The sequence below is a fragment of the Sphaeramia orbicularis genome, chromosome 7 (assembly GCF_902148855.1).
Source record: "Sphaeramia orbicularis chromosome 7, fSphaOr1.1, whole genome shotgun sequence".
Classification (NCBI taxonomy): Eukaryota; Metazoa; Chordata; class Actinopteri; order Kurtiformes; family Apogonidae; genus Sphaeramia; species Sphaeramia orbicularis.
Window position 1 is genome coordinate 759,279 of NC_043963.1, and position 23,021 is coordinate 782,299.

General features: G+C 45.2%; 2 protein-coding genes and 1 long non-coding RNA gene across 3 annotated transcripts in view; all 3 read left to right on the forward strand.

The window, feature by feature from the left end:
• LOC115422239 (IQ motif and SEC7 domain-containing protein 2-like) overlaps window positions 1-3,030 on the forward strand; it is a 64,777-nt gene extending 61,747 nt beyond the window's left edge. Inside the window, 4 exon segments of the mRNA XM_030138445.1 lie at window positions 219-440; window positions 941-990; window positions 1,663-2,412; window positions 2,414-3,030. Coding sequence (XP_029994305.1) covers window positions 219-440; window positions 941-990; window positions 1,663-2,412; window positions 2,414-2,908 — 1,517 coding nt within the window. The 3' untranslated portion in view covers window positions 2,909-3,030.
• Window positions 3,031-4,081: 1,051 nt separating this feature from the next.
• On the forward strand, window positions 4,082-5,414 carry LOC115422278 (uncharacterized). Its single transcript, XR_003935816.1, has 2 exons — window positions 4,082-5,164; window positions 5,206-5,414. It is a non-coding gene; the product is annotated as an uncharacterized LOC115422278 (long non-coding RNA).
• A 5,722-nt stretch (window positions 5,415-11,136) lies between these two features.
• On the forward strand, window positions 11,137-21,229 carry LOC115422258 (ER membrane protein complex subunit 3-like). The gene is made up of 9 exons (XM_030138492.1): window positions 11,137-11,195; window positions 12,393-12,551; window positions 12,945-13,002; window positions 13,381-13,474; window positions 18,190-18,294; window positions 19,583-19,664; window positions 19,824-19,903; window positions 19,990-20,072; window positions 20,725-21,229. The coding sequence occupies exons 2-9, from the start codon at window positions 12,397-12,399 to the stop codon at window positions 20,851-20,853; spliced, it is 786 nt and encodes a 261-aa protein (XP_029994352.1). The 5' UTR covers window positions 11,137-11,195; window positions 12,393-12,396; the 3' UTR covers window positions 20,854-21,229.
• The last annotated feature ends 1,792 nt before the right edge of the window (window positions 21,230-23,021 follow it).

A 23,021-nucleotide genomic window follows, 5' to 3' on the forward strand; every position in this document is an offset into this window, starting at 1 on the left:
TAGTACTGTATTACTGTAGTACTAATTGTCTAGTTCTGTGGTACTAGTTCTGTAGTACTGTAGTACTAGTATGGTACTACTGTAGTACTAGTTGTGTACTACTGTAGTGCTAGTTCTGTAGTTCTGTAGTACTAGCTCTGTAGTACTGTTGTAGTCCTAGTCATAGTTCCACTGAATGCTGAGTTCCTGAAGGTGACCTTGGTCTTGTGTCCGTCCAGCTGAACTGGAGAAGCAGAAAGGTGTGATGCGTCCTGGCGTGTTGACGAGTGGCGGCCCAGGAGGCGGAACTCATGGGGGTGGGGCCAACACCAGCGGCCCAGTGAAGAGTGAGGTGGTGAATGGAACGGTGGGTAGACCGAGCCTGGATGACACGTACGCCTCAGTGGACGGACTGAAGCGAACAGCGCTGAGTTCATCCCTGAGAGACCTGTCCGACACAGGTGAGGATGGACACACCCACTTAACATGTGTAATTCAACACGCAGAAAACACGGCACACATATGAACCACATCTGACATGTCAGCCAGTAAAAAAGAAGTCTGAGCGAATACTGATATAATACTATGGAGATGTGTCTCCACCTTCTGGACACCTGTAGGAACTACAAACTAATGATTAGACACTGGACGGCTGGTCACTGTGTGTCCAAGACTGAGACTGTTTTAGAACAGATGAAGTCCAGTCCATGATGGTCCATGAGACCATGATGGTCCATAAGTCCATGATGGTTCATGAGTCCATGATGGTTCATGATGGTCCATGAGACCATGATGGTCCAGAAGTCCATGATGGTCCATGAGTCCATGATGGTTCATGATGGTCCATGAGTCCATGAGGGTCCATGATGGTCTGGTTCTTCCTTGTGATCCTCTGCTCTTTGTTCGTATGTTGCTGTTTCTGACTAACCTCACACACTGCCTTGTTCTGATTGGCTAACAGGGAAGCGAGGTCGTAGGAACAGTGTGGGCTCATTGGACAGTACTATTGAAGTAAGTTTGAGCAGGGGCGGGGCTTATTGTACGTGTCATGTGACCTCTGTACAAGCATGTTTGATGATGTGTTTTTGTTTATTTATGTCTCTGCCTTTGTCATGATGGCCGTTTCTCAATATCAAGAACGCAGAGTACAGTCTGAGTACAGCGACCTTTAACCCTGTCTCCTGGTCCTGGTGACCTTTAACCTTGTCCCGGTCCAGGTGACCTTTAACCCTTTCCTGCTTCTGGTGACCTTAACCCTGTCTCCTGGTCCTGTTCTATGGGTTCTAGGTTTATGTTAAAGCTAGCCGACAGAACAACATCCGGGTATTCCATGGGTTCTAGGTTTTTGCAAACTTTCAAATGGAACAGAACTAGAGCCACGACTGATGACGTTTCATGAGAATGTGAGAACAGAAGAACAGACAAGAACACATATTGAGAAATGGCCATTGTCTGGACTTTTGCAAATAGAAGACACAACAGAGAATGTTGGACTTTATTGTCGTCATTCACAGTAAAAAATCTGAATCTGTTCAGATTTTCATGTGTCAGCATCTGTATTTGTATATTCTTTGCATCTGTTTTGGTGTGAACATCATTTTTCTTGGTGTAATGGGTGGCTGGATGTGGCTAACTGGTCCTGGAAGTTCAACTCTGTGGGTTTGTGCTATTGTTTCTTGCCAGGGTTCCATCATTAGTAGCCCTCGGCCTCATCAGCAGCGCCCTCTTCCTGTCGGAGGCCTGTCCTACAGCCCCATGATGGTCCCTTTGTCTCCTGCAGCTTACCGGCCGCACCGCCCTACTCAGAGCCCCGGTACAGGGGTGGGGGGTGGGCCGGGGCTCTGTCACAACCAGGGAGGGGCCGCCGCCTCCCAGCTCGCGAGCGGGGTCGGGGCTGGGGGCGTAGGCGGGATGGCGGGTGGAGTCGGGGGTCCGGCTGGAGGCGGGGGCCTTCTAGGGAACTTCTTTGGCAGCCGACGAGGGAAAGTTCCTGGTCCCCTGACGATGATGTCACCGACGCCACAGGGTCCCCCGAGTCCCCTGATGATATCGTCACCCCCCCACTACCCCGCTCCCGCACCTCCAATCCCCCACCCCTCCTCCCCATCCCCTTGCCCCTCCCCCGCGGCCAACATCGGCCAGTCAGACTCGGGTGGCGGCGGTACGGCAGGGGTGCCATCCAAGCTCCAGGCTTTGCACGCCCAGTACTGCCACGGCAACAGTGGAGGAGGAGGAGTTACTGGGCAGCAACAGCAGACGCCACCACCGCCACCCTACCACCACCATCACCGCTACCATATGCAGAGTGCCGCCCCGCAGCACCAGGTGCTGTCGCACCGAGCGTCCGTTCCGCGGCGGCAAGGCCCATCCGGCTGCGCTCCCTCTCTTACCCATCAGAGGATCCAACAAGGCCCCGTCCACCCCCGCTACAGCGGCGGGGTGGGGGGGGGGCTCAGGCTTCATCACACCTCCGCCGCTGTCCCCCCACTCCCCCGTTACCCCTACGACCCCACACGGACTCTACCACTCCCACCCGACGGCGGGCCGGCCGGGTGGCGCCAGCGTCACCAAGTTGCCGCTGACCGTCTCCCACTCGCAGCCCCACCCTCACGCTCACACACACTCTCACAATCACGCCATGCACATACACTCCCCACTCAGCCCCTCCCCCTCCGCCTCCCCCTCCACCCACTTCATCTTCTCCACACCTCCTCCACAGGCGCCCTCAGCGCGCCTCGTAAGCCAGACACCACCGCAGCCTTTCCAGTACCCGCCGCTTTCCTCCATCCCACCTCCGCCTCCACACTCCCCTTTACCACCCCCATCTACCGCCCCCCCACTCTCCCCACACCTGGGAGGAGGGTTGGGGGGGCCTCAAGGGGGTGGGTCCAAGTCAAAACCCGTCAGTCGGATCAGTACAGTCGTGTGAGGAGGCAGAAGTCCAGTGAGGTGGCAGCGGTCCGACACCCTGCTGCGAGCCACCATTGGGGGGCGGTAGTGAGAGGGAACCAGATGAGGAGGGGGAGGAGGGGGAGGAGAAGTGGAAGAGGAGGAGGAGAAGGAGGAAGACAGATGCAGGTTTATCAAAATGGCCGCCTGGTGAAGAGGAGGGCACTGAGAGCCGGGAGGAGGAAGTTACTGAGCTTGTGTTACTTCCACATCCACTTCCCCCACAGGTAGAACAGAACTGCCAAGACCAGGACCACAGAGTCCAGCCCTGACTAGGGTGACCAGATCCCAGTAAACCAGATCCCAATAAATCAGATCCCAACAAACCAGGTCACAACAAACCAGATTGCAATAAACTGATTGATGAATTTAGAATAGATGAATGACATAAATTATAATAAACCTGACTTTAATAAATCTGACTTTAAGAAATCTGACTGTAATGAACCTGACTGTAGTAAACCTGACTGTAGTAAACTTGACTGTAGTAAACCTGACTGTCGTAAACTTGACTGTAGTAAACTTGACTGTAGTAAACCTGACTGTTGTAAACTTGACTGTAGTAAACCTGACTGTAGTAAACCTGACTGTAGTAAACTTGACTGTAGTAAACCTGACTGTTGTAAACTTGACTGTAGTAAACTTGACTGTTGTAAACTTGACTGTAGTAAACTTGACTGTAGTAAACTTGACTGTAGTAAACCTGACTGTAGTAAACTTGACTGTAGTAAACTTGACTGTTGTAAACTTGACTGTAGTAAACCTGACTGTAATAAACTTGACTGTAGTAAACCTGACTGTAGTAAACCTGACTGTTGTAAACTTGACTGTAGTAAACCTGACTGTAGTAAACCTGACTGTAGTAAACCTGACTGTTGTAAACTTGACTGTAGTAAACCTGACTGTAATAAACCTGACTGTAGTAAACTTGACTGTAGTAAACCTGACTGTAATAAACTTGACTGTAGTAAACCTGACTGTAGTAAACCTGACTGTTGTAAACTTGACTGTAGTAAACCTGACTGTAGTAAACCTGACTGTAGTAAACCTGACTGTTGTAAACTTGACTGTAGTAAACCTGACTGTAATAAACCTGACTGTAGTAAACCTGACTGTAGTAAACCTGACTGTAGTAAACCTGACTGTTGTAAACTTGACTGTAGTAAACCTGACTGTAATAAACTTGACTGTAGTAAACCTGACTGTAGTAAACCTGACTGTTGTAAACTTGACTGTAGTAAACCTGACTGTAGTAAACCTGACTGTAGTAAACCTGACTGTTGTAAACTTGACTGTAGTAAACCTGACTGTAATAAACCTGACTGTAGTAAACCTGACTTTAATTTGGGTTTACGCCATGGCTTGTCTTCGTGGATGTGGGTGTGGCCTCATGGATGCAGTCAGGTGCATTGTGGGATTCCTGGTCACCCTAGCCATGTGAGGGATGTGTTTGTGGTTTTCCTGCGATGGAGGAACTCTTCGTGTCTTATTGTGAGTCAGAAATTATGAGTTGTTCCGAAGGACTACAGGTTTTGGGACCAGACGACGTGAAGGGAACAGTGCCTACGAACTGAACACTCGCTGCCGGTTTTCCTGAGAACAGGACCAGTCCTTTTATTCCAAAACCACAGGAGGCAGACGTTCCATGGTTGGAGTCCGGAGCTCTGGTGGTTGGTGTGAATGTGGTCGGACACAGGGTTTGGCCTGTGCAACAGCTGATGAGTGTCTTCAATCCCATATGCAGAGGGGGGGGTTAAAGCCCCGGTCCAGAGTTTTATGGCTTTAAAAAGTGTCATTTGTGAAAGTCACTGACGAGTTGACTTTCTTCATGGACAATAAACATTTGTAAAACCTTAAAAAAAAGCCATTATTACAAAACTTACAGGTGTTTTTTTAACCTTTTATTTTCAGCAAAAAAGGCTGAAGGAGAACAGCTGACTGCCTTCAGCAGGGGGCGCTGTCCTGATGGACTGGACCTTTAGAACCAGGGGGATGTCCCCAGAGCGGGTTTAAGCCTTTGTACCCGACAGTGAATGCTCCTCCTCAGTATCCCCATATACACTCAAGTATACGCCCCCATGTGTCAGCTGGGTTTCACCGTGAGGTTAGGACTAGTTACATTAGTACCAGTTAACATTAGCATCATGGGTTAGGACTAGTTACATTAGCATTAGCTAACATTAGCATCATCGGTTAGGATTAATTACATTAGCATCAGCTAACATTAGCATCACAGGTTAGGATTAGTTACATTAGCATCAGATAACAGCATCATAGATTAGGGTTAGTTACATTAGCATCAGCTAACATTAGCATCATGGTTTGAAACCCCTTAAAAACCAGCAGACATTAGTGTCATTAAACTTTTCAGCCAATCCTCAGGCTCCAAAGGAGGTTGAAAAGAGGGTTAATTTCACCCCAGTTCAGACTTGACTTGTGGAAATGTTCATACAAGGTCAAAGGTCAGACTGAGTCCAGCCGTGGTTGAAAAGAGACTGAGGTGACGCTGAGCGCTGACCACGTGGGGACGCTGAGCGTAGACCACATGGGGATGCTAGGTGTTTACTGTGTAGACCACGTGGGGACGCTTTAACATCTAAAAATGATGGTGACTTTCGGAGGAAATAAATGGTGTCCACCTCATGGTGATGAACAGTGACACAAAAGAACCTGCTAAGCAGACCCAGAGGACTAACCCTGACCCAGACTCAGAGGACTAACCCTGACCCAGACCCAGAGGACTAACCCTGACCCAGACCCAGAGGACTAACCCTGTCCCAGACTCAGAGGACTAACCCTGACCCAGACCCAGAGGACTAACCCTGACCCAGACCCAGAGGACTAACCCTGTCCCAGACTCAGAGGACTAACCCTGACCCAGACCCAGAGGACTAACCCTGACCCAGACCCAGAGGACTAACCCTGTCCCAGACTCAGAGGACTGATGTGCAGTCAGATATTGGAGACTAAATTCCTTTTCCACATTCTTTTGCACTTTGAGTTTCAGCTCATGTGTCCATTCTAATGGATGTAACTGGAGTCAGAGAAGCCTGTGGTTTGTCCATTACAGCCTCATATACATATTTACCAGCATTCGACTGATGCATGATGGGAAACGTGTCTGTTTCCTGTGGTCCGGCGAATGCATGGCTTTGCTGTAGATATTACCTGTACAGTGTGTTCTCCTTTTACTGGGGCATCTGTAAATGAGGTTGGGTCTGCTTCATCAGGGGTCCTGGTGCTGATCAGCCTTTTCTATGGTCAGACCACTGCACCTGAAGGACCCTTTGGACCCCTTGGACCCTTTGGACCCCTGTTCAGACCAAAGGCAAAGCCCACCGTTGGGTTTGACTCGATACAAATTGATGGAACCAGTGGCTGATGATGGAGGGAGCGCTGTGGATGTTTCTGACAGAATGAGGCCAGGATCATGTGGACCAGGTCTATTCTTCTATATTCTGGACAGTTCAATGTTCTTAATAAAATAACAAAAAACAATGAAAACAGATGATGTGAGCCAAAACATTTTTTATATGATTCCCCTAACCCCAACCCTAACCCCCTAACCCTAACCCTCTAACCCCCTAATGCCCTAACCCTCTGACCCTAACCCCCTAACCCTCTAACCCTAACCCCCTAACCCCCTAACCCTCTAACCCTAACCCCCTAACCCTCTAACCCTCTAACCCTAACCCCCTAACCCTCTAACCCTAACCCCCTAACCCCCTAACCCTCTAACCCTAACCCTCTAACCCCCTAACCCTCTAACCCTAACCCCCTAACCCTCTAACCCTAACCCCCTAACCCTCTAACCCTAACCCTCTAACCCCCTAACCCTCTGACCCTAACCCCCTAACCCTCTAACCCTAACCCCCTAACCCTCTGACCCTAACCCTCTAACCCCCTAACCCTCTGACCCTAACCCTCTAACCCTCTGACCCTAACCCCCTAACCCTCTAACCCTAACCCTCTAACCCTCTGACCCTAACTCCCTAACCCTCTAACCCTCTGACCCTAACTCCCTAACCCTCTAACCCTAACCCTCTAACCCTAACCCTCTAACCCTCTAACCCTAACCCTCTAACCCTCTGACCCTAACCCTCTAACCCTCTGACCCTAACCCTCTAACCCTCTAACCCTAACCCTCTAACCCTAACCCTCTAACCCTCTGACCCTAACCCTCTAACCCCCTAACCCTCTAACCCTAACCCTCTAACCCTAACCCTCTGACCCTAACCCCCTAACCCTCTAACCCTAACCCTCTAACCCTAACCCTCTAACCCTCTAACCCTCTAACCCTAACCCTCTAACCCTCTAACCCTCTAACCCTAACCCTCTAACCCTCTAACCCTAACCCTCTAACCCTCTAACCCTAACCCTCTAACCCTCTAACCCTCTAACCCTAACCCTCTAACCCTAACCCTCTAACCCTAACCCTCTAACCCTAACCCTCTAACCCTAACCCTAACCCTCTAACCCTCTGACCCTAACCCCCTAACCCTCTAACCCTCTAACCCTAACCCTCTAACCCTAACCCTCTAACCTCTAACCCTAACCCTCTAACCCTAACCCTCTAACCCTCTAACCCTCTAACCCTAACCCTCTAACCCTCTAACCCTAACCCTCTAACCCTCTAACCCTAACCCTCTAACCCTCTAACCCTAACCCTCTAACCCTCTGACCCTAACCCCCTAACCCTCTAACCCTAACCCTCTAACCCTCTAACCCTAACCCTCTAACCCTCTAACCCTAACCCTCTAACCCTCTAACCCTAACCCTCTAACCCTAACCCTCTGACCCTAACCCCCTAACCCTCTAACCCTAACCCTCTAACCCTCTGACCCTAACTCCCTAACCCTCTAACCCTAACCCTCTAACCCTCTGACCCTAACCCTCTAACCCCCTAACCCTCTAACCCTAACCCTCTAACCCTCTAACCCTAACTCTCTAACCCTCTGACCCTAACCCTCTAACCCCCTAACCCTCTAACCCTAACCCTCTAACCGTAACCCTCTAACCCTCTAACCCTAACCCTCTAACCCTCTGACCCTAACCCCCTAACCCCCTAACCCTCTAACCCTAACCCTCTAACCCTAACCCTCTGACCCTAACCCTCTAACCCTCTAACCCTCTAACCCTAACCCTCTAACCCTAACCCTCTAACCCTCTAACCCTAACCCTCTAACCCTCTGACCCTAACCCCCTAACCCTCTAACCCTAACCCTCTAACCCTAACCCTCTAACCCTAACCCTCTAACCCTAACCCCCTAACCCTCTAACCCTAACCCTAACCCTAACCCTAACCCTAACCCTCTAACCCTCTAACCCTAACCCTCTAACCCTCTAACCCTCTAACCCTAACCCTCTAACCCTCTGACCCTAACCCCCTAACCCTCTAACCCTAACCCTCTAACCCTCTAACCCTAACCCTCTAACCCTCTAACCCTAACCCTCTAACCCTCTAACCCTAACCCTCTAACCCTCTAACCCTAACCCTCTAACCCTCTAACCCCCTAACCCCCTAACCCTCTAACCCTCTGACCCTACCTGAAGCAGAAGCTGAAGTGACTTTTATTCAGCGTCATGTCTGTTTCAGGCTGATGACCACATCCAAGCTCAATCTCCTCTGGGATTCCACCCGTTTCCACCCGCGGCCTGTTGTGTTTTGCCGTCTTTGCGTGGGCTCGGCCTTTGGTCTGAACATCCACCATCTGATATTATTATGAATATTGTTGTGACGAGCTTCTACTAACATGACCTACTCCTTGGGCTGTTTTGTATTTTTCATATTTTTTATTTGGTTCTTGGTTTTCATTTATGTGATTACGAGTGTGAGATGATGACTTGGTTTCTTTTCTAATTTGGGCATTTTATGAAAGTATTACAACTTTTTTTGTAAATTTTTAATATGTTTGCAACAAAATGAAGAATTTTCTGTGGCGCCCAGCGGACAAACATTACTGTTGTCATATCTGAACACAAACTGGGAGGAGGGGTTGGATCTGAACACAGACTGGAGAGGAGGAGGAGGTTGGATCTGAACACAGACTGGGAGGAGGATTTTCACAGACATTCGCTTGTGCAAAAGCCTCTGAATCAACAGTGAAGCAACTTTTAAAATAATCACGAACAAATCAACCTTTTCACGACCACTGAAGTCATCCAAGCGATGCCGAGGCCCCGTCATGTATCTGTGATGGCAGTAGTTTAATCCAGACTAACCCTAGACCTGAATGAGACCTGGATCAGACCTACCTGGTAAAAGGTTCATCCTCCAGATTTCAACCCCTTTCACTGCATGTGTCATTGTCCCTAAACTGCACACGTTAAAGCTCCATAAACCAGTTCTATTCATTGATCTCACACGGTTTCTTCCAGACACACGCTGGTCTAAGTTTCAGTAAAACTCCGCTTGGACAGAGTGGACAGTAAATGTCCTCAAAAAGTCACACAACTTTGCAAAGCTGCCCAGATGTTTTTCTGTGTTTGTGAAAAAAACTGTCTCAATAATATTTTAAGAATGAAGCTTGAGGTTTGACATCTATGAAACAGATTTATGTATCAGGTCCAGTTACACAAAAAGCATCTTGAACCCACCAACATCCGCCATTTTGGATTAAAAATAGGTCTCCAGATTTGTTCTGTTTTATTTAAAGATGTTAAGGATGAAAAGTTTGACCTTTCAATGAATGGTGCTGCCGTGATGATGCAACAACTTTCACTGCACCGCCCAGAAACTACACTGCACTGTCCAAAAATTACACTGCACCGCCCAGAAACTACACTGCACCATCCAGAAATTACACTGCACCACCCAGAAACTACACTGCACTGCTCAGAAACTACACTGCACTGCCTGAGGCTCAGCTTGAACCTGAGAGAAAACCCAGGACCTGATCCAAAAGCACTTTTTCCCTGTTTTTGTCATTTGGACCCATTGTGCAGTCGACACCAAAACATCTATTTCATGTTGACGTTCCTGTGTCCACTGCCCATCTGAGATGATCACCGTTGGCAGCTTTTGTTAAACTGGTTCTTCAGACAATAGTCATTGAAAGGCAGCTTTTCTTGAAGAAGCCGTTCAGTGTGGAAATGACCAAATGCATCTGTTTTTGTCCTGTTGACGGTTCCATGGATGAGATGATGTGAAGATGAGGCTAACATGTGTCTGGAAGGAAGGAGCTGGTGCTGATGTTCAAGTAGTGGACATTCATGCACAAACCCAGGTCTGGTCCTTTAAAGGTCTGGATGGGGTCTGTGAAGGTCTCCTGGGCCCAGGTCTGGTCCTTTAAAGGTCTGGATGGGGTCTGTGAAGGTCTCCTGGGCCCAGGTCTGGTCCTTTAAAGGTCTGGATGGGGTCTGTGAAGGTCTCCTGGGCCCAGGTCTGGTCCTTTAAAGGTCTGGATGGGGTCTGTGAAGGTCTCCTGGGCCCAGGTCTGCTCTCAGTTTGCATGTGATATTTATTCCAGTATCTGCACTGAATCAAACGCTATAATAAACGTGAATGTATATAATAACCGTTGTTGTACTGAAATGAATACTTTACTCTGTGTATGTGGTGGGGGTGGGGGGTTGTGGGGGGTTATCTGGGTCCGGATCTAAAACCCTCTGGACTCATGTTTATAAGGTAGAGAACACACAGACTGAAAAGTCCTACAGACGGATGAGAGTCAGACGTGTGTTAGAGAACACATTTTAACTGTCATGGATGGAAGTTCAGCCTGTAGACACACACACACACATATATATATATATGTATATATATATATATATATATATATATATATATATATTTATATATATATTTATATATATACATATGTATGTATGTGTGTATGTATGTATAACTTGCTTTAAAGTCCTTAGACTAATGATAGTGTGTTTGTGTTGATGGGGAACAGACTCAGTATTTGGCCTCTGTGCCTAACCCCCAGATGAAAGGAGAACTTCACAAAATGTTCCCAGTTCTATATTTGTCGATGAGTGGGTACGATTTTATTCTCATTATATAACGACTTTATTCTCGTTAAATAATGATTTTTTTTTTAAACTACGACTTTATTCTCGTAGTGACAAACGTTTTTTTTTTTCTTATGTGGCCCTAATACGCCGTCGTAGTATTTAATGTTAATTTGTTTAATTTCATTTGACTTTTGTTGTAGTGCGCCTTGGTCATGTGACTCACCGTTTCCTTTCTAACCGGAAGTACTTCTTCTTGTTCGGTGTCGGTGTCCTACTATTGTCGGGTGTGAAAGTCCTTAAATGTGGTGAGTCCAACTTTAGCTTCATCCCGAGAGTCTGTGATTTCAGCGGTGTTTGTCAGAAGACAAAGAACTGAACTTAACCGGAAACTGGTTTAAAGTGATTCTTTAATGAAGCTCTAATTAAATCAAACACAAAGGTTAACGTGGCTGTAGCTTCGGCTAATGCTAATGCTAACAGATGGCAGGAAACGACAGGTGTTGAAGACTAAAGTTAATAATTACAGAGTTGAAGCAGACAGAATGTATTTATATGTCACTACTTCATAACAGTAGTTTTCTGATGAGCCTTTCCATTTAGAGCTGGAATAAACTAGACTGTTAAAGCAACGGAGTTAACCAACAGTAACACCTAGAACAGGCTCTGTCAGATCAGAGGGTTAGGGTTAGCCTGATCCTGGCTCTAGCCAGTCTGTGGTCCTGGTTCTAGCCAGTCTGTGGTCCTGGTTCTAGCCAGTCTGTGGTCCTGGTTCTAGCCAGTCTGTGGTCCTGGTTCTAGCCAGTCTGTGGTCCTGGTTCTAGCCAGTCTGTGGTCCTGGTTCTAGCCAGTCTGTGGTCCTGGTTCTAGTCAGTTCTAATAATCTAGTCCGTATTGAATAAAACCATGGACTCATTTCTCTTCATTGTTCTGTTCAAATCTGTCTGATTTTAGTCCAGTTACACAGATGGAAAATGGCCGTTCTATAAACTTGTTTAATAAACCTGCTCCTAGTTTGCACTGTGTGGTATGTTCCTGCATGTTCTAGAGACGGGTTAAAAGCAGAGGTTAAATTTCAGTGTATGGTAAAAAAACAAAAAACAAAACAAAAAACAAAACAGTACTACAAACAGTACTATAAACATGGACAAGAAAGGATGGTACTCTTATGAAGAACCCACAACCTTTCATGAGGCCCACACTTACTACTAAACTCAAAGCTACTGCCAGGATGGAATCATTAGTGACTTGTCTGCAGCCTATACTGTGTCGGGTTAAATATCGAGTCTTTTAGAATTGAGTCTTTTGTGTTTATCTGATGAATTGATTAGTTATTAAAATAATCTACAGACTAATAGATTATTAAAGTCATTGTTAGTTGCAGGCCTAGTTAGGGGGTTAGGGTTAGGTAACGGCGTTGCAATGTCATGTGATTCTGATCATTATCTATGGTTCAGTCTGGTCTGGTTCGGTCTGGTTCAGTCTGGTCTGGTCTGGTCTCACAGAGCTATGTCTGGGCCGGAGCTGCTGCTGGACTCCAGCATCCGGATGTGGGTGGTCCTGCCCATCGTCTTCATCACCTTCTTTGTCGGTGTGATCCGTCACTACGTCACCCAACTCCTACACAGCGACAAGAAGATCGACCTGGAGCAGGTGTCTGACAGGTGAGAGCTGACCTCCTGTTTGGGGGTGGTCTAAACCTGTAAACCAGTCCTATTTGGGGGTGGGCTCATTGTTGCAGCTGAACCTGAAGACCCACCCCCTCTGGAACTGAACCAACCACATCAGTATCCCAGAGGTTTGACTTACAGGTTGACGTACTCCCATTAAAGAGGGTTCTTCTAACTTTTTTGAGCAGTGTATATTGGACTGATCTGTCATCACTCACCGTTTATCCTGAATGGTCCTGCACAGATGATTTATCCATCATGTTTAGAGCAAAACATCAGTGATAGCATCAACAATTGCGACTTTAAATGTTTACTTACATACTCATAAAACTGATGATTGCAGTGTTTCATTCAATTTCCACTGATGTTTCTCCTCTTTGTGTTCAGTCAAGTTCTGCTACGAAGCCGAATCCTCCGCGAGAACGGGAAGTACATCCCCCGACAGGTAAACACGCACTGTTTACAGGTAATTACGCACTGTTTACAAGCAAACATGCACTGTTTACAGGTAAACATTCACTGTTTACTAGCAAACATGCACAGTTTACAAGCAAACACGCACTGCTTACAGGTAAACACGCTCTGTTTACAGGTAAACACACACTGTTTACAGGTAAACACCCTTTTTTTTATTTTTACCAGTAAAAAAATGTGATTTAAAATGTCATTACATGAATTTGAACCAGAGCAGGTGGTTCCTCTGACTCTGGTCCAGATGATGGGTCTTCTTCTTCTGCCTGTTCTTCTGTTCTTTGTCCGTCTGTTTTCAGTTTCGTGGAGGCTGGTTTCAGTAAATCTTACTGATGCTTTCTTTCTGTTTTAGTCTTTTGCCATGAGGAAACATTATTTCAACAATGCAGAGACCGGGTTCTTCAAGAAGGTGAAGAGGAAAGTCATCCCTAAGAACCCAATGACAGGTCAGCTTTAAGGTCAACAATCCTGTTACCCATGACGACCAGTAGTGTTTGAGCGGTGGTCCTGATCAGTCTGCTAACAGGGCTCTTATTGGTTTGGGTTAGATTGACAACAGCATTATTTCTCTGCCTGTTGTTTATAAAATAATAAAATAAACATGCTTATTCTTAGTTGTCAGTCACATGACTTTTTTTGTTGTCGCCGCCACCATCTTTAGGACCTAGCGCACAGAGGGGAATGGCTAGTCAGATAGGTGTCAATCAAAAGGTAACAAGTTAGTGTGTCATTCTTTACCGGTATCATCGGCAGAAGAAGTCAATAAGGATGTCTCCGAGGAAAATGGAAAAATCCCCAACGCTGATCTCAGGTTGGACAGATATTCCTACTGTTTCTGTGCCTTGGTGGATCTTCCGTGTGTTTTGGACCTAAATACTTTACTGGATTATATTTGCTGGACTGTTAGGAGGAAAACCAGACCATATTTGTTGGGATGGATTGATGTTTGATCTGCAGACAGATTTCAAAAGTAAGAAAAGCCACATTTCTCACATTTTGCTTTTCTGGAAAACAGCCTTTTGCGTATGTGGTGTTGCAGTTTCATTTCAGATTGGTTTATATATCTGGAAGGACGAGTTTGTTCGCTTTCATTGGATGTGAAACAAGTGGAGGTGCATTAATGATGGAGCTGTGGACATGGGAGGTGTTTAAGATAACCAGCTCTACGTCCCACGACTGGGACGCAAGACTGTTAAGGGGTTGGTGTCCAGTGGTCTGGCGTGTCCTGTTGGTGTCCAGTGGTCCTGTTGGTGTCCAGTGGTCTGGAGTGTCCTGTTGGTGTCCAGTGGTCCTGTTGGTGTCCAGTGGTCTGGAGTGTCCTGTTGGTGTCCAGTGGTCTGGCGTGTCCTGTTGGTGTCCAGTGGTCCTGTTGGTGTCCAGTGGTCTGGCGTGTCCTGTTGGTGTCCAGTGGTCCTGTTGGTGTCCAGTGGTCTGGCGTGTCCAGTTGGTGTCCAGTGATCCTGTTGGTGTCCAGTGGTCTGGCGTGTCCTGTTGGTGTCCAGTGGTCCTGTTGGTGTCCAGTGGTCTGGAGTGTCCTGTTGGTGTCCAGTGGTCCTGTTGGTGTCCAGTGGTCTGGAGTGTCCTGTTGGTGTCCAGTGGTCTGGCATGTCCTGTTGGTGTCCAGTGGTCTGGCTTGTCCTGTTGGTGTCCAGTGGTCTGGCATGTCCAGTTGGTGTCCAGTGTCTCTGCAGATGTCCTCCTGTATCTTCTGTCTTCTGTCTGGCTTTCTGTGGATGTGTTCATATATAGAGCTCTGTCTTCTTGGACCTGCTGTTGCCACAGTCCAGCAGACACAAGGCATGCTGGGTACTTCAGCGTACGGTCCCTGGACAGTCCTAAAGGTGGCGGTGGGATTGCTCTGGGATGTCACATGACATCTACGAATAGATGTTCTGTCCAGAATCTGTAGAATTCTGCTGAAACAGTTATTTCCCCCCAAAGGAAAACCAGGGCCTGGTTCCTCCTGAACCCAGGACTTTTTCTAGACTGTGTTTGACATGTCAGTGGTGGGTTCAGTGTACAGAGACCAACCCTGGGTTGGACTTAAACCTGGACGCGGACTAGCCTTACCTGTACCTGTGGCCCTTTTCACCTGGTCTGCTTCCATTATTATATACTATATAAACCTTAAAGTTGATGAAGTTCATTGGTCAGTTAATGGATAATAGCATTTAATATAATATAATATAATATAATATAATATAATATAATATAATATAATATAATACTGTATAATATAACTAGTGCTGGGCAGCGATTAAAATTTTTAATCGCAACTAATCGTGTGGATTTCTGCGATTAATTGCAGTTATTGGGGGGGGCATCAACAGCGTGTTTTGCCTTTAAAGCTCTACCTACTGATGTGGCATTTCTCACAGCACTTAGTAAAAGTTTGAACATGAACAACCCGCCTCCCTCCAAAGCTCCACCCACTTCCCTCTGCCTGAGCTCTGAGGCTCCTCCTCTCTCCTCCTCTCACCTGATGCACGCGGAGGAAGCAGGGGTGGAGGTCTGGTCTGCTTTGGTGCGTCCGCAGACCCCTCCCTTAGTAATCAGATACATCATCCATCTGCCGCGGGCCCACGGCCCCTGTTCCATCAGTAGACCCTGTGTTTAAGGGTGTGGTCTGTATTTAAGGGTGTGGTCTGTGCAGTACTGGGTCAGGGTCTTCACTGCACCATGGAGATGAGTTGCCCAGGCGACGGGCGCGCGCACTGTGAACGCGCGGCCTCCGTGAATTTTCCGTGGACATTTGCGGTTTCAGTCCATACATTTCTCATCCACATAATCCTACATGTGTGACACCAGGTACATGTACCTGTATGAGTCCCACCGTCATAAAAGCTGAGCTTTATGCAGACCTGTTCAGTCCAGTACAGCTGACTTCCAGACTTTTATCTCCATCCTTCATTCATTGGACTCCTGTTTGTTCCCCTCAGTTGTCGTTTCTGTTCATAAATCCGTTTTTCCCTTCCACATGTGAATGTCAGTTCTATCCAAACACATCCTAGACAGTAGACTGTGGTCAGTGACAGTAGACTGTGGTCAGTGGACAGTAGACTGTGGTCAGTGGACAGTAGACTGTGGTCAGTGACAGTAGACTGTGGTCAGTGACAGTAGACTGTGGTCAGTGACAGCAGAAGCAGCGCCAGTGAAGTGTCAGATTCAGAGGGACACATATCGGATGCGGGGACGGCGATAATGAATCGGATGCTGGACGGCCGTAATGGATGATTGACAGGAGGCTCAGTCAGGTTCGGCCAATTATTTCATTTGGACCGAATAAAATGATTGGTCAGACTTTTATCAGAAATATATGAGAATTAAACATTTTTGAGTTTTAATACCTGGTGGATTTCTTTTACATTTTAGTTTGACACACACTTATTAGGAGCATTTGAAGATGACAAAAGAAAAGTGTAAAAATGCCACATCATACGGTAGAGCTTTAAGTGATATTTCATGACTCGAAATACTCCAGTGATAAAAATAATTCCATACTGCAGTGCTTCCAAACACCTGTGTCCCCCCCCCCCCACCGTCTGAAGACATTTAAAATGAAAATGTCCATGGAACAGACCGCTACTTTTCTCGATGTTTATGTCCACACATGTTTATTTCCGCTTGTGAGTGATTGACAGGAGTCCTAGTCCCACTGATCAGTACTAATACTAATAAGCTCAATAATCTGTGATGTTCAGATGTTCAAAGTAAACAAAGGGGGCCCTCTAGTGGTGGGAATAAGTTGCACTAACGTATGTTTTGTCCTTACGGTGTTCCCGTAGTCAGTTCGGACATAAGAAGGAACTAACAGACACGTTTCTGGCACTCTGTTTGTATGGCCCCAAAAACGTTTGCCTGTGAGTGTTTTCTGTTCAGTTGTTGTCAGAATGAATAGTATCAAATATCTCTGATGTGAACCTTTGTTGCTGGATAAAAGGACGTTGTAAATCTTAAATTAATCTGTAAATGCTAATTGTTAGCGTGTCTATGGATTTTCCCATTCAAGTTAGCATCGAGCTAGCGATCTTTTTCCCATTCATTTAAATGTATAATGCCATGCAAATGTACTAAGGCAGTGAACAGAACTCAGACAGATTTTGTTTGTATGTGTCAGTTTTACAGTGAGCCTACAGGAACAGATTTGGACACAAGTTTTGGGCTTTTCTTGTTTAACCTGTTGTCTATCTGCAGCTAATCGCTACACGCACACAAGCAGAAGAATAGGAGTTAGAATTGTACTGTCCTCGCTAAGACGTCTGTACTTAGTCTGAGCTAGACAGCGAACTAAACTCTGAACTGACGATGCCAGATCTGTGCTCTGAAGTCTGCAGCTTTAATGTCCATACTTGACATCATGCAGACTGACAGAGTGAAACTATCAAATACAGACAAAATAATTCAATTAGTTATGTCTGTTAATGATATGCATATTCACAGAGAATGCATAGATGTAATTATTATAAACTTGAATTGACTGCTAATACAACAGTCACATGGTAAGTAAGTAAAGGTCAGTTCAAAGGCTGGCATGTTAAACACAACCAATGAATTTACATCAACTGAACATGAGCCTGCAGAAAGAATTAGCAACCCATCTGCGACTGCTAGCATAAACCAATTGTCTCAAGGTCAAGGTTACTTTATTTATATCCGTAGGTAGATTTGTTTTGCAGTCTAGGTGATTGCTTTGGTATGACAACAGTACATACATTGAACATGTTAATAACACATTGTAATAAACACATCCAAAATAACATCATAAACATGTGTCTAACGGCACGTTTGAATGTGAAATTATTGATCAAACGACAGAATGATTGACACATACACGCGTTGAACTGCAGGAGTTACACACAGTTGGATTCAGCATTACTCGGAAAGTTCGCTCACTTTTCTCCTCTCAGCTACACCGGCACCGGCGCTTGGTGCGTGTGGAGCACCAAAAAAAAAAGCATGAGTTTCAAAATAAGAGTCCGTATGTAAACATGAACTAAGACTTGCTTGAAAGGCAGAATGGCATTAACAGGAGATTTTTTAAAAATTGTCGGCGTTATTTGATGAATGCGTTAACGCGGTAATAACGCGTTAACTTGCCCAGCCCTAAATATAACATAATATAATATAATTATAATCATATATAATACCATGTGTGTTCCAGACCACAGCATGTTGACCGACATGATGAAAGGAAACCTCACCAATGTTCTGCCAATGATTGTGATCGGTGGATGGATTAACTGGGCCTTTTCTGGATTCGTCATCAGTGAGTTTTACAACTAACCCACACCAACCCCAGAATAACCCACACACTCACATTAACCAAAACACCAGTAACTCACCGATGGGTTAACTAGTAACTCTCACCAGAGGCACCATCAAAATAGCATTGTCTAATCAGCTGATAGTTTACACTATAGCTCTGTTAGCTTGGCTCTGTTAGATTAGCTGTGTTAGCTTAGGTGTGTTTTTAGACTAATATGGCCACAGTAAAACCACTAATCCCCTCTGTTAGCTTAGCTCTGTTAGCTTAGCTCTGTTTTTAGACTAAAACAGCCACAGTAAAACCACTAATCCCCTCAGTTATCTTAGCTCTGTTAGCTTAGCTCTGTTTTTAGACTAAAACAGCCACAGTAAAACCACTAATCCCCTCTGTTAGCTTAGCTCTGTTAGCTTAGCTCTGTTTTTAGACTAAAACAGCCACAGTAAAACCACTAATCCCCTCTGTTATCTTAGCTCTGTTAGCTTAGCTCTGTTTTTAGACTAAAACAGCCACAGTAAAACCACTAATCCCCTCTGTTAGCTTAGCTCTGTTAGCTTAGCTCTGTTTTTAGACTAAAACAGCCACAGTAAAACCACTAATCCCCTCTGTTAGCTTAGCTCTGTTAGTTTAGCTCTGCTTTTAGACTAAAACAGCCACAGTAAAACCACTAATCCCCTCTGTTAGCTTAGCTCTGTTAGCTTAGCTCTGTTTTTAGACTAAAACAGCCACAGTAAAACCACTAATCCCCTCTGTTATCTTAGCTCTGTTAGCTTAGCTCTGTTTTTAGACTAAAACAGCCACAGTAAAACCACTAATCCCCTCTGTTAGCTTAGCTCTGTTAGCTTAGCTCTGTTTTTAGACTAAAACAGCCACAGTAAAACCACTAATCCCCTCTGTTAGCTTAGCTCTGTTAGTTTAGCTCTGCTTTTAGACTAAAACAGCCACAGTAAAGCTTCAGCTTGTATCAGACTCAGTTTGACCCACTGTCAAAGTTGTTTTTTAATGGTTCTTGTCCTCTGCCCAACCTTGGTGTGTCTTTTCATTGCCATGGAAACCAGACTCAGTGCTGCCTCCAGTGGTCATGTCTGTTTGGTGACATGTCAGAGGTCAGGGGTCATGTCTGAGCACTGACCATGTTTCAATGACAGTAGAAATACTGTGTGTACTTCAAACCCTGCACTAACCCTAACACAGCACAGGCTTTGAAAAGGCTCTGAGCTTAAACACTTTGACGTGTGACGTCTGTGTGACTTGTTTCTCTTGTTTCTGTTGTGGTCGTCATGGCGACCAGCCAAGGTGCCGTTTCCTTTGACCTTGAGGTTCAAACCCATGTTGCAGAGAGGAATTGACCTGCTGACCCTGGATGCCTCCTGGTAAAGACCCTGAACACAATACTAATATGAACACAGCAGACCCTGAACGCAACACTATACAGCAGTTGACTTGATTGCTTACATTGTTGAATTGACTGATAATCGCTTCCTCTGTCTGTGTATTGGTTTATTGATCGCTGGTTGGTTTTCTCTCTGCAGGGTGAGCTCAGCGTCCTGGTACTTCTTGAACGTGTTCGGCCTGAGGAGCATGTACAGCCTCATCCTGGGACAGGACAACGGTCAGACGTCCGATCCTCCTGAACGCCCCACGGCCCTTCCGTCAGTCTGTGACTTAAGTTCTGCTTCCTTCTGTCTCTGCTTGTAGCTGCTGATCAGTCTCGGCTCATGCAGGAGCAGATGACGGGCGCTGCCGTGGCCATGCCCCCCGACCCCAACAAGGCCTTTAAGGTGAGAACAGTAGAGCTTCCGCTTTCATGGGAACATTGGACGGCCTTCACCGCAGAACCACCTTCATTCACTGCAGTCAGTTCTCATGGACACTTTGTGGGATGAGATCCATTAAGAAACAACTGTGACAGTGGGTCAAGTGACTGATAAAAGCTGAAGCAGTTGTTTCATCCACCGGACTCAGCTGTAAATGTAAAGAGCAGAGTTGGATTCTGAGGCGGATGAAGGTACACAGATATTATGGGGTGTTCTTATCTTTGCTTCGTTTCCATTTGTCAATCTGTAGTTCAGACTAAACAGTGAAAGTTCGGACCTCGTTTATTGGATTCCAGCAGACCTGTAGTTCAGGTACTGACGACATAAACCAACAGAAAACAGAGCTAAGCTAACAGAGCAAAGCTAACAGAACTAAGCTAACAGCTCTAATGTAAACTATCAGCTGATTAGACAGTGTTACTTTGGGTGTCTGACTCTGGTGGACTGAGTGGACACTTCAAGTATGTCCTGTTTGTCTTCGTCTGTTGACCCTGACTACAGACTGAACTGGACTCGGTCTAGTCCATGTCCACGTTCCAACCACATTCAGACCCGTCCTGTATGTCTACTGTGTCCCACTTTGGATGCTGAGTCTCAGCTGTGACTTTTGTTTCAGAGCGAGTGGGAGGCGTTGGAGATCGTGGACCATAAATGGGCTCTGGAGAACGTGGAGGAGGAGCTGATGTCCAGAGACCTGAACTTTGGGACGTTCTTCAGTCAGGACAGAACATGCACTATGTTCTAGAAGCAGTTGGACATGAACTGTTCTGGACTCTACCCTGGGTCCACCTAGACCTGTTGGCCTGAATTTCAAACCTTCCGTTGAAATTTGTCAGTGATCAGAAGTGAATGCGTTCATTTTTCAGAGGCTTTTCATTCAAACACTTGTGGATCATTTTCTACACAGTTCCTTTGACCGTTGGAACATCTGGATGTCAGAGGTTTTCCAGATGTTCCACAACACCAGTGGGTCAGGAACCACGGCTTTATTCTGAAACACTGTCTGGAACCCAGTCCTGCTGGATGTGAGCCAGTTTGGACCGAACCGTCCTGGAGCTGGTTCTGCTCAAACCCACGTGACTTCATGTGTGAGTTCAATAAAGGTGCCATAAAGAACTGGATTCATCTGCAGGTTGTTTTAATTCTGTTTCAGATTCTATAGAAGTTTTTCTGTAAAACTCAACAGGTCAGTGCAGGGACACTTTGACCATAGACCACCCAAACCCGAACCCAGAATTAACCCAAACCCAAAGAAAGTTGAATTTGGACTGGTTCTGGAATATGGTTCCAAAGGGTTTTATTAAATGAATGCGGTATTTAGAAGGGTTCTATGAGGTATTTTAGGTGTTTTTAAGCCTTTATGTAGGTTTTTTCCGAGGACCTAAAATTTTCAAAAAGTAAGACTATAGTATGTCATTTTAGAACGTCCAACTTGGACTGGTTCTGGAATATGGTTCCAAAGGGTTTTATTAAATGAATGCGGTATTTACGTAGAAGGGTTCTATGAGGTATTTAAGGGGTTTTTATCCCTTTATTTAGGTTTTTTCCAAGGACCTCAAATTTTCATAAAGTAAGACTATAGTATGTCGTTTTAGAACGTCCAATTTGGACTGGTTCTGGAATATGGCACTAAGGGGTTTTATTTAACTAATGAAATATTTAGAAGGGTTCTATGAGGTATTTTAGGGGTTTTTTTAAAGAATTTTTTAGGTTTTGCCCATTGACCTCTGATGGTCAAAAAGTAAGACTATAGTATGTCATTTTAGAACGTCCAATTTTTACTGGTTCTAGAGGATTGTTTTACAGGGTTCTATTTAACTAATAAAGTATTTAGAAGGGTTCTATGAGGTATTTTAGGTGTTTTTAAGTGTTTATTTTGATTTTTTTCGAGGACCTGTGCTGGTCAAAAAGTAAGACTATAGTATGTCATTTTAGAACGTCCAATTTGGACTGGTTCTGGAATATGGTTCTAAAGGGTTTTATTTAACTAATGAGGTGTTTAGAAGAGTTCTATGAGGTATTTTAGGTGTTTTTAAGCCTTTATTTTGAATTTTTCCGAGGACCTCAAATTTTCATAAAGTAAGACTATAGTATGTCGTTTTAGAACGTCCAATTTGGACTGGTTCTGGAATATGGTTCTAAAGGGTTTTATTTAACTAATGGAGTATTTAGAAGGGTTACATGAGGTATTTTAGGTGTTTTTCAGCCTTTATTCAGATTTTTTTTCGAGGATCTCTGAATGTCAGAAAGTAAGACTATAGTATGTCGTTTTGGAACATCCAGTTTGGACTGGTTCTGGAATATGGTTCTAAAGGGTTTTATTAAATGAATGCGGTATTTAGAAGGGTTCCATGAGGTATTTTAGGTGTTTTTAAGCCTTTATTTCGTTTTTTCCAAGGACCTCAAATTTTCAAAAAGTAAGACTATAGTATGTCGTTTTAGAACGTCCAAGTTGGACTGGTTCTGGAATATGGTTCTAAAGGGTTTTATTTAACTAATGAGGTATTTAGAAGGGTTCTATGAGGTATTTTAGGGTTTTTTTTAAAGAATTTTTTAGGTTTTGTCCGTTGACCTCTGATGGTCAAAAAGTAAGACTATAGTATGTCATTTTAGAACGTCCAATTTTTACTGGTTCTAGAGGATTGTTTTACAGGGTTCTATTTAACTAATAAAGTATTTAGAAGGGTTCTATGAGGTATTTTAGGTGTTTTTCAGTGTTTATTTTGATTTTTTTCGAAGACCTGTGCTGGTCAAAAAGTAAGACTATAGTATGTCATTTTAGAATGTCCAATTTGGACTGGTTCTGGAATGTGGTTCTAAAGGGTTTTATTTAACTAATGAGGTGTTTAGAAGAGTTCTATGAGGTATTTTAGGTGTTTTTAAGCCTTTATTTTGAATTTTTCCGAGGACCTC

Coding starts and splice junctions, on each gene's coding strand:
- LOC115422258 (XM_030138492.1), top strand. CDS start 12,397: ATGTCTGGGCCGGAGCTGCTGCTGGACTCCAGCATCCGGATGTGGGTG. Junction 13,475..18,189: donor CCCTAAGAACCCAATGACAG/GTCAGCTTTAAG, acceptor TGTGTGTTCCAG/ACCACAGCATGTTGACCGAC. Junction 18,295..19,582: donor CTTTTCTGGATTCGTCATCA/GTGAGTTTTACA, acceptor CATGGCGACCAG/CCAAGGTGCCGTTTCCTTTG.